The sequence below is a fragment of the Vulpes lagopus genome, chromosome 24 (genome assembly GCF_018345385.1).
Source record: "Vulpes lagopus strain Blue_001 chromosome 24, ASM1834538v1, whole genome shotgun sequence".
Classification (NCBI taxonomy): domain Eukaryota; kingdom Metazoa; phylum Chordata; class Mammalia; order Carnivora; family Canidae; genus Vulpes; species Vulpes lagopus.
The window spans coordinates 22,995,532-23,011,994 of NC_054847.1; the positions used below are offsets into that span (position 1 = coordinate 22,995,532).

Genomic DNA, 16,463 nt, shown 5'->3' on the forward strand with positions numbered 1-16,463 from the left:
ATACACCAGAGCACATGCCAGAAAATGTGGTCAGGAAGCTGACTTAAACACAGGCTCCCTTTTCTCTCTTCATTAAACTCCATCCTTGCTGACTCCCCTTCCTCATTGGTGTGTCCTTGACTTTGTCTTACTTACAGGTACAGAGACAGAAAAATTAATAAATAAGAATAAAAATAAAAATAAACTAAAAAAACAAAAACCAAAAAACTCTTGATCTACTAACCTTTAGCCTTGACAATGGTTTTGGATTGACAAAATAATTACCAAGGAAATAAATAATTCCCAGTAATAACAAAGTATTTTCAGTTACATATTATCTTCTACATATTTATGATCTCCTCAAAAACAATAAAATAATAAAGATATTATCCATGATTTATGGAGGAAAAAACTGAAATTTAAGGGAATAGAGTTGAGTAGATTCCCCAGGGAATAAATGACAAAATAGGAACTGGAACCCTTGTTTTCTGGCTCTAAAACCAGCGTCTCTCTTCTGCTCCTTCCCAGAGGAACACACAAAGAACACTGCACACAATAACTTGAGTTACTCAACATTTGACCCTGTTCTCAAGAATCATGTGCCTTGTCTTTCCAACAGTCAGTGTCCCCTCACTGGAGTCCTTCAAGCTTATACTAATTTTCTTTGAAACTGACTCCAAATACTTACAAAATACATAAGAGGTGGTGCGGTTAACATCTGTGACTGTTTGGACCAGAGGCTGGCCCTGTGGTTTGCAACTATTAGAAACAATTATAGCATCTCTTTGGCAGGTCAAAGAGAAATTCATTAAATTACTGCTTCAAAATTGAGTTGCAATCGCTTCCAATAGGGCCTAATGCCCATATTTGGAAAAAAGATATTTCTAGCCTCTAAAAAGGACCTATGTAAGCAATCTTACAACCAAATTTATGCTAATAAACTTAAACTGGTTGATATATATATATATATATACATATATATAATTATACATACACACAGACATACATATAATTATACATATACACACATGTATGCAATGCACAAGGTAAGCAATCCGACTCATAATTTATGAGATAATTGAATTCAATATTAATTTAAAAGATTTTTTTTTTTATGCCAAAGTGAATTTGTAAAAGGCAAACTTTTTTACCCATATCTTGGGTCCAAAGCGATGGCCCTGGGATGTTCCATGGCTCCAGCTATGAGTGTAGTTCTTAAGGAACCGTCTAGTTTGGCCACTTCGATTTGGTCCAGATTGCTATCTATCCAGTATATGTTGCCTGCTATCCAGTCGACTGTCAATCCTTCGGGAGTAGCCAGGCCATGCTCCACAACGACTTCTATTGCACTGACTCCTATGAGAACAAAAAAAAAAAAAAAAAGAAAGAAAGAAAAAAAGGAAACTAATACTTTTACCCATTCAAGGAACCTGTTAGGCAAAAACAAACAAATGACAACAACAACAACAATAAAAACACCTCAAAACCCAAAAATGTCAATTTAAGAGTAGTGCAAAGTTTTTAAGCATTATACTGATTTTGCAAGATGTATTACTTGGCACAAGGGAAACTAAGAAGACTCCAAATTTAGAATTACTGAGCTTTCGTACCAGAAAATTTTAATTTCTTAAGCCCTTTCAGTGACAGGGAAACAGAATTTTTAAATAACTCTGAGGCTAACAATATTTAGATTTCAGAAAGTTATTTCTTGTTTCTTGCTTTTGAAATAGGACATAGGATTTTGGGAATAATAATGATGTGCTGGTTAAAATTAGTGCAATTTAGTGTCAACATTGATCTTCATGGGTAGAATAAAGAGAAAAGTCCACCTGGGGCAACATGCATTAGAGCTAGTCAGCAGCCACCCTTTTCTGAAGCATGATAGATAAGATAGCTTTACTGCACTGACCCTTAAAGATAAGCCCCAAGTCATACTCCCCACCCCTCCTTGGACCAAAGACTTATAGGATATAACATGATTACAACTAAGAGAGGAAGGTATTAGTGTGGTCTAAATAAAAATAAGCAATGCTCTTATTTATCCTTCTTAATTTCTTTTGTAATTAAAAGTTATTTGATTTTTTTTTTCTAATAGGTTAACTCTTCATAGTTTATGGTATTGGCAGTGTTTTAACAAAAACACTGTAAACATTGTTAACAAATGTTAACAAACATTTTAACATTTTTTTGTTTTTCAACACTGAACCGTCTAAGCCCAAGGATCTAAATCCATCGCTTGAATTCAGTCTCTTGCAATATTCCATAGGACACAAATTCACATATGATAATTATATTGTGTTTATTACCATTTTTCCAAAATTGCAAAGGTGACTTAAGGAGAAATTCAAATTTTGATAGAAACACCTGGCTTTGAAATACCACACAGATCCAACATTTTCAAAAAGATTATTACATATATTTATCTCAGAGCCTTGATACTCAAAAAGAAAAAAAAAAGCCTAGATTAAACAAAAGAGGTAAGTCAAATTATGATAAAAACATTTAGTGGTCTTTTTAGTGGTCTTTGTAACGATTCATTACTTGTTTAAATTTTTCTGCAAGACGGTAAAAAATAAAACATTTAGCTCACAAACATATGTCTACTAGTATGTGGAAGGTGGTAGTTATAAATATTTTTCTCCACCAAATATCCACAGAAAAGCTCACAATTTGAAAATGGTATGCATAAAAAAATAAAAAATTAAAAAAAAAAAGAAAATGGTATGCATGGTGGGCTTTCACCATTCATTTCCTTCCCTCAACATACCTTCACACATATACTTGACATTCCTGGTTTTACATATATGAGGGAGCAGATAAAGAATGAAAGTGCAAGATTAATCTAAATCCCATTTGATTGCATCATATTTTTCTGGAATTTTCAGTTAAAAATTACCTCCACTTTCAGAAAGCTTGCCCCGGTATATTCTGTCTTCTACAACATCTGTCCAATAAAGTAAACTCTGATTGAAGTGAAAATCAAGTGCTATCGTGTTTCTCAGCCCAGGAACAAGTAGACTATAGTCTCTCTTATGAAGATCAATCCTTCTGATCTCATGACGAATAGAAAAGATGATGAATGCTTCAAAAGGATCTGAAAGTAAATTTATTTTTAATAGGCTTATAAAAATATTTATATGCTTTCATAAGTAGAATAAAACACTTGAGGTTACATCCAATTGTTTACCAGCATAATTTACTATATAACTCTCTACTATTACAGGAGCAATTTCTTTTAACCCAACATTTAGAGGAAACTTGAAAATTTTAGGTTGATATGTATTCATTAAAATAAGTATACTTTTTCCCTCCTTGGATTTTTCTACACCTGATTCTGATTAAAGAATACAAGAATTATTGAAATTTCAAGACAAAATAGGGATTTTCCTATTTTAATGGAGCCTCAGCTGACAATCCAAACCTCAGAAACATTAACACAAGAATTGCTAAGAGTTGACTAAAACTAATTTTGCTACCCTTAACCCATCACATTCCTACAGATCCACAAAGGAAACAGACCCAATAAAAGAGGATTTCTGTGAAGAAATTACAGACTTATAGTTTAAGTGTACTCCCCAGAAGATGGTAGATGATGGCTTTCTCCTCAGTCTGAAATTTACAAAAAATACATCATCATTTTGGTAATGTGTCAAATCCTGTACCAAATACTGTTGGACATACTAAGATGAGTTAGACACTAATTTTGCTTGATGAATATACATTTGAGAAAGGGGAATCCAGGCTTACAAAGATTTCCTCTCTCTTCTATGTTAGTACCATTCCTTTCGGCTTTCCTTTAGAGAGATTTGTTTTCCTATTTCAATTCTAGACACATCCTCTGAATGTGAGCTGCTATAATCATCTCTTTCCCTGCTGATTAACTCAAGGGGAGGACGAAAAATCTAAATCAGTCGAATGGGTCTACAAACTTCCAGAGAATATTGCAATTTTCTTATAAGGCCAGAGATCTCTAAGCCTAGTAATGCCAGTGTCTATGCCCTTGCAGTTTGTAAAAGTATACTTGTGATATTGTTGTTGAAGAGAAAAATACGCACACACACACACAAAAAAGGAAGGAACAATGACCTGGAGATGTTCAAGTCCGTAGGCTAAGGATGTTCAAGTCTACTGTTGAAATTATCCATAAGTCTAGTTCCTTTCTTCATATTCCCTATACATTTCCCATACTTTGGATATGCAAGCCAATGCACTTAACTCCAACTTAGTTTGAAATAGTTTTTTGCCAATTGCAACCAGGTTTACTGTTTTTATTAATCTCCATTCCTCAGAGAGTTCCTTTCTGATCAATTTCCTAATAAAGTCCATTTTTATTATTTTATATCTCCATAACCTATTTATTCTCTTTAAAGTAAACTTTTTTTTTTTTTTTTAAGATTTTATTTATTTACTCATGAGAGGCAAAGAGAGAGAGGCAGAGACATAGGTAGAGGGAGAGGCGGCTCCTCGCTGGAAGCCTGATGTGGGACTTGATTTCGGGACTCCCAGATCACGACCTGAGCCAAAGGCAGACCCAACCACTGAGCCACCCAGACGCCCTGAAGTAAACTTTAAAATCACTATCTATTTGTCATCTGTCTTCCTCACTGGTTTATATGTTTTATTAAAACAGGGATCTTGTTTGGCTTGCTCATTATAATAGCCCTAATACCACACACCGGGGAAGACATAATACATCCCAGGTCTTAGATATAGAATGGTGCTAACCTAGGCTGCCTGCCACTGGTGTAGGGAAATCACTGGCCATTTTTTTCCCCATATTTGTTTTATAAGCTCAAAGTCATCAAAGTGAATACACATGTGGAGGTAACTATGAGGGAATCAAAAAGTAATGGATTTTTTTCTTTTTAAGTTTTTATTTATTTACATGAGAGACACAAAGAGAGGCAGACATAGACAGGGAGAAGCAGGCTCCTTGCAGGGGGCCTGATGCAGGACTCCATCCTCGAACCCAGGATCACACCCTGAGCCAAAGGCAGATGCTCAGCTGCTGAGCCACCAAGGTTTCCCTCTTTGGTATCATTTTTAAAAGACCAACTACCCATAGCAAAATATAAATAATGCACAATCTATGCTGTCATTAATATTATAAATATTTTTCTAGACCTATATGAAGGTAAAGAATATGATACTTCTTGAAGGCTTACTGAGGAAATGTTGTTACCTGCTATGGAAACTGGTGTATGGGATTCAGAAGTGGGAAGAAAGCTTTCACTTTATTTTCTGTTGATACAATTTTTTAGCACTAACATATTTTTCCACTAATATTAACAATTTTTAAGAATAAAAATTCAAACTAACAATAGAAGGAATTATAATTTCCTGCTTCTTAGAAACATTAATAAATAAAACAAAAATTGTTTGGGCATGACATATATGCTGAGCAAGGTAATTCAGTATGACAAATATTGTAAAACATGTTATGTGTGTGTGTTTTTTTCTCCTTAAGGAGAACTCACATTTCTACTACAGCAATATTTAAGAGATCATTTACTGCTCTTACTTACATGCACTATGTGAGAAAGTGCTCTCTCCTAAACCAAAAATTACTAACTTGTTTGTTGCAACTGAATGTAGAAAGAAATTCTATAAGAGAAGACCTGAATTCTACTCTTGCCTTGGACACCTGATCTGAGCACAATGGAATTAAATAAAAATCAATTATAAAGACTGCTAAGCTTCAGATATACTTTAGTACTAGAAATAACTGCTAAACAATTTCTTGACCAATAAGACCTCAATAAGGAATTCAGAAATAAAGAGAGATATTATGGCAACAAATGTATAGATTAAGAAGAATGAACAATTAAAACTAATGAAATAGAGAATCAGTTCCTGGATGGTGAAATGAGGATCCAAAACCATCTCTTTCATAAAACAATGAAAACACTGACAAAATGGTCAAAATCACCTTTTTCTGAACTCTTGAAATTCAAGAAAAACTGCTGAATATCAGTATTATATGGTGTTTTAACATGTACCAAACCCATTCCTCTGTCCTTAGCTTAATAATTGATTTAAAACCAAATGATCCACAAGTTCCCAGAGGGGACATATGGATTTGGAGCTCCCCCAAAAGCCCAAGCTCCAGAGAACTGTTCAATGCGGGAAAGATGGCCTTTTCAAGAAAATGTGCTGGGGGAACTGGATTTCTGTATTCTATAGAATGAGGCTGAAACCTCACACCATATATAAAAACTAACTCAAAATGTTTCCTAGACCTAAATATAAGAGCTAAAATTACACAACTATTGGAAGAGTACTTAGTGACTCTATATTAGGCAAAGACTGTGAATAGTCATTTGACCCAAGAGCCTACAAAAATGACCAAATAAGTGGACAAGAAGATGCTCAATATCATTGATTATCAGGGAAACACAAATCAAGCACAACATCACACTTCACATCCCCTAGAATAACTATAACAAGAAAAATGGACAATATCAGATGATGGCAAGATTGTGTGGAAATTGGAGCCCTCAAGCATTGCTGGCTGGATTTTTAAAATGACACAGCCACTTTGGAAAACACTTTGGCAGTTCCTCAAAATGTTAGACATTGACTTATCATACGATCCAGGAATTCCATTCTTAGTTGTACACACAGGGGAAATGAAAAGTATGTCCACACAAAGCTTTTATGTGAATATTCATATCATTATTCATACAAAGAATAAAAATCCAAATGCTCATCAACTGATGAATGGATAAACAAAATGATATAATACAATAAATATATTTTTCAGCAATAAAAATAAATTAAGTACTGATAAATGGTAAAACATGAATGGATGAACCTTGAAAACATCATGCCACATGAAGGAAATTAGTCACAAAAGACCATGTACTGCATTATTCCATTGTTATGAATTGCCCAGACTAGGCAAATTTACAGAGACAGAAACTAGGTTAGAGATTGCCAGCGATGAAGTAGGGTTTGATGGGGAGTGAATTTTAAATATGTATGGAGTTTGTTTGGGGGGAGAATTAAAATGTTCTAAAATTAGATAGTTGTCATGGTTGCACTACTCTGTGAATATACTACCAACCACTGAATTCTGTACTTTAAAAGAATGAATTTTATGGCATATATATTATATCTCAATTCATCTGTTTTTTAAAAAAAGGAAATATGGTAATTAGTGTGGAAATTTGTAGAGAATAAAGAAATGTACAACTTTTAATTGTTACCTAAAAATCATGATTTTTACCTCAATCCCATTAATCTGTATAACTATACTTGCTCATTAGCTCTGAAAACTTTTCCATCTATACAAGGAAAAAATAAACTATACAGATAATTTAATGTTCTTTTTCTTCTCTGTGTATTTGTGGTAGTTGAATAAAATGGAGAATTCATCTTTTAAAAATTAATAAAATAATAAATAAATTCAAGAATCCAGAAAAAATAGCTCTAATAAATTGGGAAGAATAACATAAATTACAGGAATTGATAAAATAGAGAAAAAGATCATAAAAAAATGGAAACCGTTTGTTTGAAGGATGATAAAATACAGATAAGCATGTGGAAGGACCAATACATATACATATGCATGCACATAAATATATGTAGAAATGAGTAATAGGAAAAATTAAAATAGGAAAGTAATTATTATAGATATTATTATTTATATTCAATAGAAAATTAAAAAAATAAGAGTGATATATATTTTTAATAATAAATTTGAAAATAGGTAAAGTAAGTCATTTTCTAGAGAAATATTTTACCAAAATTGACTTGTAAAGAAATAGAAAATGTGAACAGACCTACAAACTATAATAAAAATTAAGTGGTAAAATTACACCCTCTAACCAAGTATAGAAGAGAACAAAACAATCCATAAATAATGAGATAACTGGAGAAATAGAGAGTGTTAAGAAAATGTTATAGCAGTTAAAACAAGACCATAACCATCATCTTGGGCAACTATTAATTCTTACTAAAATAGCAAACACTTATAGAGTGCTTCTTATATAGAATTATTCTTAAATATTTCATAGATCCCCATTTGCGCAATCCTCACAAAGTCCTAGGAAGTAAGTGATATTATCACTCCCATTTTTCACGGGAAGAAAAAGAGGCACAGAGAAGTTATGTACTAATATGCCAGAGTCACACAGCTAGTAAGTGGAGGAGCAGGGATTTGAACAAATTTTCTGTCTAGTGTTAGCAATGAATTGGAGACTCAGGAACTCTTATAACAGCTGATGGAGTGTATATTTTTAAAACTGTTTTGGAAATATAAGTGGCGATGATAGAGATGACATGTGCAACTGAAGGTGCATATGCACTTGAACATGCGTGGTTCAACTTGTGCACATTTCCACAAATAGACATCATAAGAGCTTTCACCGCAACATAGTTTGATGTAGCAAGGCACTGGAAATAACATCAATGACCATGAATAGGAGAAGATTAACAAAACTATAATCTTTTTATACAGCAGAATGCCATAGAGAATTTAAAAGGAATAAATGGAGCTATTTAAAACACTACACTATGGATACTTCTCAAAATCATATTTGTGACTAACAATTCCAACTAATTCCAGCTGGATATATATAATGTATGTGATTCCATAAGCTAAGAAACACAAAAATTATATTACATGTTGTTTAAGAACACAAACTATGACAGAACAGATATCCTAATTTCACAAAAGGAGCTACCTCTGGGATGGAGGAATGGATGAACAGAGGACTCAAAGTTATTTAATGTTTCATCACTTTCAGAAAATAATTTGTACCATGTATAGCATGAATAAATTGGATAAATTTTCAATATACTAAAATATTAGCTTTGAATACATTATTCTCCCATATGTTTGAAAGATTTCACAAAATGGAAGATGACTGGAAATGTCTTTTTCTTTTTTTTTTTTTTTTTAAGATTTATTTCTAAGTAATTTATATACCCAGTGTGAAGCTTAGACTCATAATCCTGAGATCAAGAGCTGCATGTTTCACTGACTGAGACAGCCAGGTACCTTGAAAACATATCTTGTTTACTCTGAACAGTGACTGTTACATGGACTCTTTTATTAAAACTTTCTGAAGGCTTTTCAAGTTCTTATATTTACTGTAGTCATTTTGTGTTGAGAATATAGTTGATAAATATTTACTTGATTACACATGACTATTATAAGCCTGTTTACCAAAATAAAAAATCAAAATGTAAATATTTAAATTATCTCTGTTTGAACTCTGAATCTTGATAAATTCTCCAAGTGTCTCTAATTTTAAGATTTGTTTACTAAATTATTATTTCTTTTTTGAGAAAATAAAAAGTTGTAATGAATAATCCAATACATAAATTCATAAACTAGTGAGAAATCATGAAGACTGGGTTTCAAAATGCCAAGTCTTAAAATGTTTTTTCCCTTTAATAATGATAAAAAATAAACATCTGTATAAAATATTTGGTGATAAAACACAATGAAGCATTTTCTCATGTGTTTCAATTTTGATGTAAGTATATTAACTTCTTTTGGGGCAAATTCAACTTGGAATGAATATAGCAAAATATGAAGTAGTCATTCACTTTTTAGTATACTAACTTTTTTTTCCAGTGTGCTAGCTTGTGGTATTTATTCAGTCTCATAAATGACTGAATTTTACAACTTAAACCACCAAATAAGACTCAATATAGAAGAGGCTTGAAGTTCTTTACCATGAGATGACATGTGTATAAAACAAAGAAGATTCCAATTTATAGTTTTTTAAAGTGATGAATTTCCTTTTAATAAATGTAGCACATTACAAAGAGTTTTAGAAAGGACTCATAGGTCTTCTATCTGCTGTTCTTTTTTCTTTGATTTTCTTTTAATCCCACTACAGATTTGCATAATGATTGTTACAAGATAGTATATGGAAGCAGTAGATGACTTGTCTAAGAACGAGTTCCTCTATAGTCCTCTCAGGGTAATTGTTATGATTCCAAAACTAGTAATTTTACATGAATAGTCCTGATTATTTATTATCATGCCTATAATGTCCTCAAACATAAAGTGATATTGTAGTTACAATGTTTTTTCTCCTGCAAGTTCAGAGTTTTCACTTTTCTGCTCTCATATTTAATACTTTATTTGAATTTCTCTGTCCCCATCATTAGATATATCCCCTGTACAGAGTAGCAACTTATGAAGTGGTAAATGATCTATTGTTTACTCCAGTTCACAATATATTATTACTTCCTCTTCTCCATTCCTTCAGCTATAGCTATGTTGGGAATGAATGAAAGTGAAATATTATTGAAGTGTGATATACATAAGGGCAGAAGATATAAAACCTATGAAATGAGTGCTCGTTTCGGCAGCACATATACTAAAATCTATGAAATGAAAGGTAGGATAGACTTTCAACTATTATTCAAACTGGCAAATTTATAAGATTATCTCACCAACTGTCCACCAATTTTGAGAGTTTTTTTTTTTTTTTTTTTTTTATCTGTATGTTTCATTTTGCTGTTGTTTTCCCTTTAATTACTTGCCTGAAAATTCCTGGATATCTTTTCTCAGTAGCTCTACTTTATATTTCAAGTTTCTTAAAAACTTATCTATTCTTTCCATTAATAAGTATCAGGAATCTGCATTTGGGGCATGTATGTATAGAAAGAGAGAGAGTGGGAGAATGAGAGAGAGAGAGAAAGTTCATTAAGGGGTGAGAGTTTGAGCAAAAATCTTTGCATTTCTAAGATACAGCCCAGTGCTTTTTTGCTGATTATATTTAATAAATACCTGTGATTACATAAGTGAATGATTAATTATAAGAATCAATGAATAAACAGCCCAAGAGACATTAAATAGAGAGGAGATACAAATTATTATGGTGAGAAGAAAGTAAGAAAAACAATGAAGTGAAGAAAGGAATGAAGCAGAAAGATAAAGAAATATTCTGTAAAGGTCAACTTGAATGAAACTAATAGAGGGCTAAAAGAATGTAGAAGATAGTTGATATGTCTACAGTTTAGTACATGCAACCAATTCCTACAATAAGAAAAAGGCAGCCATCTTGATAGAAAAATGGCCAAAGGAAATGAAGATATGCAAAAGGCTAACAAGCATATAGAGAAATGCTCAAACTTGTCATAAGAAAAATGAAACTAAAACAATGAAATATCACTTTACTTCACTATATTGGATGACAAAGCTAGAAAATTGGATAATTTTAAGAGCTGGCAAGGATATGGGGACCTTGAAAGTGTACTGTTGGTGGAGGTGGAGACTGTTCAACCACTCTGAGAAGATACTGGTTATACTTTCTCATAGTAAGTATAAGCATACCCTGGGAGTCAATAATTTTGGTCTCAAATAATGTTCATGCATATTTCTAAGACTAGATAAATGTCTGCCAATGGCAGCATTACTTTTGCAGAGATTTGGGGTGATTTAAGTGTATTTATATTGTAGAGTGAATAAACAAAAATAGATGGGGACATGCCATATGATACCACATAGTGATTAGAAATAATAGATCAACTGTACACATAGCACAGATCATAAAACTAATAAAAAAAACTATTACTACTTCAAGTAATAGAGGAAACTTGTTATATTCAACAAACATTTGCTACAAAATGTATTTTTTAAAATGTATTTTCACAAGAGGTGTAAAATAATTTGATGCAGTCTCAGCTTTTAAGAATGTTTGGGTCTAAGTGGTAACTGAAATAAGCTCATAAAATGTACACTATTCAAAGACATCACAAGACTTTGAGGGCACACAGCACAGGGAGGTGGCCTGGCTCTTTGTAGTAGCTTGTAAAAGTTCTTTCTTTGGAGTCAGATGGAATGAAGTTCAAAAGCTTTGCTCTAACATCTCTTTGCCACAGGCCCTGAGTAAATGAAGTAACCTCTCTGGGTCTCAGTTTCCAAAGGAATAAAATCAGAGTATTAATATCCATTGGTTTCCTGCAAGTTATAAATGAACTGCCCATCACACAGTAGATGCTTGATAAGTGGTAGCTATTAGTAATATTATCATAATCAACTTGAGGAAAAATTCATAGAGGAGAGCGTTTTAAATAGATTATAGGATTTCCAGAATGTAGAAGATACTGTTCTGCTCAGATGATAATGAGCAGAGTGCATGAAGGAGATGGTACAATAAAGTGATGCATGTGAAAGTACATTATACATTCTTGGCAACTATTTATTTACTAATATTACTAATGATGAAAACAGTAATAATGTGCCTGGAATGGAAATCCATAGTGGAAGATAACAAAAGATTATGTTGCAGAGAGAAAACAAGCAAAAATGAAGAAGGTCCTAAATAGCAGACTGAAGAATTTGATGTTCTTTCCAAAAATATTTAAGAGTTACTTTCAAATCATAAATAGTCACTGATATATAAAAGTGTCATTTTACTAAAATAAAGAAGTGAGTGAATCACCAAATTACCCCCCACTCACACACACACACACACCATAGCTTAATTCCCCTGATCTCTTCACCTTTATTTATCATTATTCCCCAAGGTAGTCCATCTGCTTATCATTACTCTGTTCTCTTTTATTTCATTTTTTCTTCTTTACTATACTTCTGACCTCTTTCCATTAACTCTCACCTTCCAGATTTGGATTCTTTTCAATAAAAATACCATATCCCTTCAAGTTTCAATATATTCTTACAAACTAAAGAAATAAGATGATGACAACAAAGAGGCCAGAGAGAAAACTGTCATCATTATAACATCTATGGTACAGATGCTACCAACTGGAGAAGGAAGACTGAGTCCAAAAGACAATAAATTAGGGTATGGAGAGGGGGGCACCAAAGAGCTGGGGAAGTCAAAGATAAGTTCAGCTTGTGGGCCTGAAGATCAGAAGAAAACTGGAGCTGCTGACAGGACTATGGATAATTAAGAGAAGAGAAAGAGTCCATTTCAGCCAACAAATTTTGAGGTGACTTAATGACACTCAATTAAAAAGAACTGAATAGTAGGAAAGACAGTATAGCTGGAAATATAAATGCCACAGTAAAATGATTTGAGCTGATCAAGAGATCACATATAGGGGTATACGGAAACTAAGGTTTAAGGAATGGGCACAGTTTACCAGTAAGAGAGCACTAAAGTTACACAGTTTTATTTTTATAAAATTATGGATTACATCCATAATCTGTTTACTAAAAAAATTCATGTAAATTGAGCTGAAAACCAAATACCATTTTTTTCTAAAGTACTCATTAATAGTTTTTTCTGGCATCCAATATAATTTCCACAAAATATTTTGTGGTTTAGTTAATTTAAAAAATGGACAACAAAACACATATTTATTGAATATCTTCTTTGTTCTTAGAAATTTAAGGGAAATATATAGTACATATAAAAAACCCTATCATGAAGAGCTGGTAATTTGGTGGATGAGAGAGGATAAGAATACCAAAAAAAAAAAAAATAATAATTATATTCAAGGCAATGTATATTACAAAACAAGTATTTTTCCTTATTCTTGTTCAATACCTGACAATCTCATCTCTAAAACACATCTTGAATCTGTTCTTTTCTTTCTTTCAATAATCTTTTGCCTGAATAACCTTCTTTTAACTGGTCCCTACATTAAATATAATTCTTGATTTTAAAAATGGAAATAGAAGAGAATAATAAGAACCAAGAAAAACATTGGTGGAGAAATCTCACCTAATTCAGGCTATGAGAAAGTAAGAAGGACGGCTATAATATTCTTTCTGATGTAACTAGAAACATGATGCAAATTTGCAAGTAAGTTGTCTACTAAACAGAAAAAGAAACTGGAGATAATGTAATTAATAGGAATATTCTGGATATTCATAGCATAAAGAAATGAACACTTTGTAAGAAAGTGATTAATGCATTACATATTAAGAAGGAAACATGTAAAGAACTTTTAAAATAAAGCATTGAAATAGCCAAGAAAAATGAGACTTACAGCTATATTAAATAAAAACTGAAGATCATAAAAATAGTTTTTATGGAAATCTTTATATTTAACTAACAAGATGTTAAGAGTGAACTTAGAGAAAACAGAATCATTTCAGCAATTCAGCAAAAGCCAGACTAAAGAATTTTGGAAGAAAGGAGCTCTGAGAAATAAGAAAATATGAAAGAACTACAGGAGAAGATTCAAGAGAAAAAAAAAGCAGGGGAGTCATAGTTCTAATTTGAAGCATAAAGAGTGCTATTATTCTTTACTTTTAAAATGTCAAGAAGAATAAGCACAGGTATTGCATTCAGTAGAAAGGATACATTTTAAAAGCAGGGACCCAACTTAAAAATGATAGAAAAAAGTAATAAAAGAAGAGCAAGAAAAAAGAAATTTTATTTTCAAAGACCAATAGTTAGTGGTTAATTCATTTTTATTAAACTCTGAATCTACCATAGGTTAAAAAAAGAAAGGAAGTGAAGAGAATGCAGAAAAAATCCTCTTTTATACATAAAAAATTGCTTTAAATTAAAAAATAATCTTCAATGTCTAACAAAACCTATATTATCTGAATAATATAAATGCTGACAATGGCATTTGGTATACTGTATGTTTCAGGAAGGAATAAATTACCAGCAGGTTAAATTCTTCATGCAAGAAAGCTCTATATTAACTTTAAAAGGTAAAATATACCTTTGCTTCCGTCTTAAATTATAAAAAAAGCAGCTGTGAAATCTAGCAATCTTAACAGTGATAACTGATACAGTACTGTTAGTTTCGTTCTGAGTTTAGAATGGAAGGAGCCAATTACATTAGTAGGATTATCTTTGATCTGGTTACTTATATTCAAATGTTGAATTATTTTAATATTGAACATGAATTGTTATTGATTTCATAGAACACAAAAGTATTATAATAAGTCAATACTTTTGTCACCTGTATTCAAAAACCAGTTATGGAGCAAATTCTCACGTAAAATATGATTATATTTTGATCTACTGTTTCCTTAATCCAAACATGTACATAAACAAAATGACTATTATCATTATAACAAATTGTTCTTTTTTTTTTTAGCCTCTCGTGCCAATCACCTTGTACAAGATTCTTGGAGAAGAACGAATCAAACAAATGAACTTCTGCCTCAAAAACTCAAAAAAAATTTTTTTTGAGAACTCAAATTTTAATAGCCAAGAGAAATAACCACAAAACAACAATCGAGATAAAAGAGTGAAATAACTTAATATTCAAAAAAATAACAATGTTCTCTGAAAAAATATAATACTTTTGATTTAATATTTTTCTAGAACTGGACTGAATATTGTATAAAACAAAAAAATCTATGACTTGATTTTTTACTATAAGATGCTTATTTCATCAGAGAGATATGGAATATAGAAAGCACATAGATGGGAATTTGAAACAGCAAATTAAAAATGTGAACATATATTTTCACAGACAATATATTCTAGACATAGAAAGGAGAAATAGAGAACAAGAATATTTTAAAGAATATTCCCTTTAAAAAGATATGAGCTCATAGGTCTTAAAAGAATATCCAGGATTTTTGGAGATAAAGAGGGGAAGTACAGTCTAAGAAAAAGAAACAATGCGAAAAGTTTATGATGTATAGGTTCAACTTAGTAGTCTGATTAAGCCTGTGTACCACTTATCAGAAAGTTTTAAAAGGTACTCAAACAGTAAGAAGAAAGTAAAAAAAAAAAAAAAAAAAAGAAAAGTATACATAGACAAATCAAATACTGTATATTAAAATGCAGTTACCAATATTGAACAAAAAAACACTTTTGGATGTAGTAATATGCATGCTTTTTTTTATTACTGTATTTGATAACAGATTGAGCAGTGGGTCTAATGCCCCCATTTTTAAAGTAATAGTGGGTTCCGAAACTTGAACATATATGACATTTTGAGATATCAGAACAACTTTAACATGGTGTGAATGTCTATTACTTCAGTTGGAGACATACAGTTGCTTCTAATAATTAGTGTTAACTTTCAGTGAGACATGAAAGAAAATAAAGGTAATATTTTCTCTAACAACATTCACGGACCCCTTCAATTCTATCCATGGACTCTAAGTATTCACAGACTCGTTAAGTCTCTGGAGAAGATAGTGGAAAGTGAGCAAGTTCTCAAAGTGTTGCAACATGCTATAAGGAAGACATTGTTATCATGGGCACTAATATTTGAATGATAAGAAAACCAAGGCTCACCTAGCTTTATGTAGCCTGCCTAAGGTCATGTACATAACGAATGCCAACTGCAAGATTAAAGCTCAAAGATCAGATTCCATAGTCCCTGGTTTTCCCAGTATGGAATCTGACCAAGAGAATCATCAGAATGGGCAGTTTTATTCTTATTTATTTATTTTTTTAAATTTTTTTTTTTTTTTATTTATGATAGTCACACACAGAGAGAGAGGCAGAGACACAAACAGGCTCCATGCACTGGGTGCCCAATGCGGGACTCGATCCCAGGTCTTCAGGATCGCGCCCTGGGCCAAAGGCCGGCGCTAAACCGCTGAGCTACCCAGGGATCCCAGAATG

General features: G+C 32.2%; 1 protein-coding gene across 1 annotated transcript in view; it reads right to left on the reverse strand.

Moving 5' to 3' along the window:
• The window catches only part of LRP1B (LDL receptor related protein 1B), a 1,815,754-nt gene that overhangs the window by 597,260 nt on the left and 1,202,031 nt on the right, over window positions 1-16,463 (reverse strand). Inside the window, exons 24-25 of the mRNA XM_041739937.1 lie at window positions 2,876-3,073; window positions 1,131-1,335 (exon numbers count right to left, since the gene is read on the reverse strand). Of these exons, the coding sequence (XP_041595871.1) occupies window positions 1,131-1,335; window positions 2,876-3,073 (403 nt within the window). The remainder of the gene's footprint in view (window positions 1-1,130; window positions 1,336-2,875; window positions 3,074-16,463) is intronic.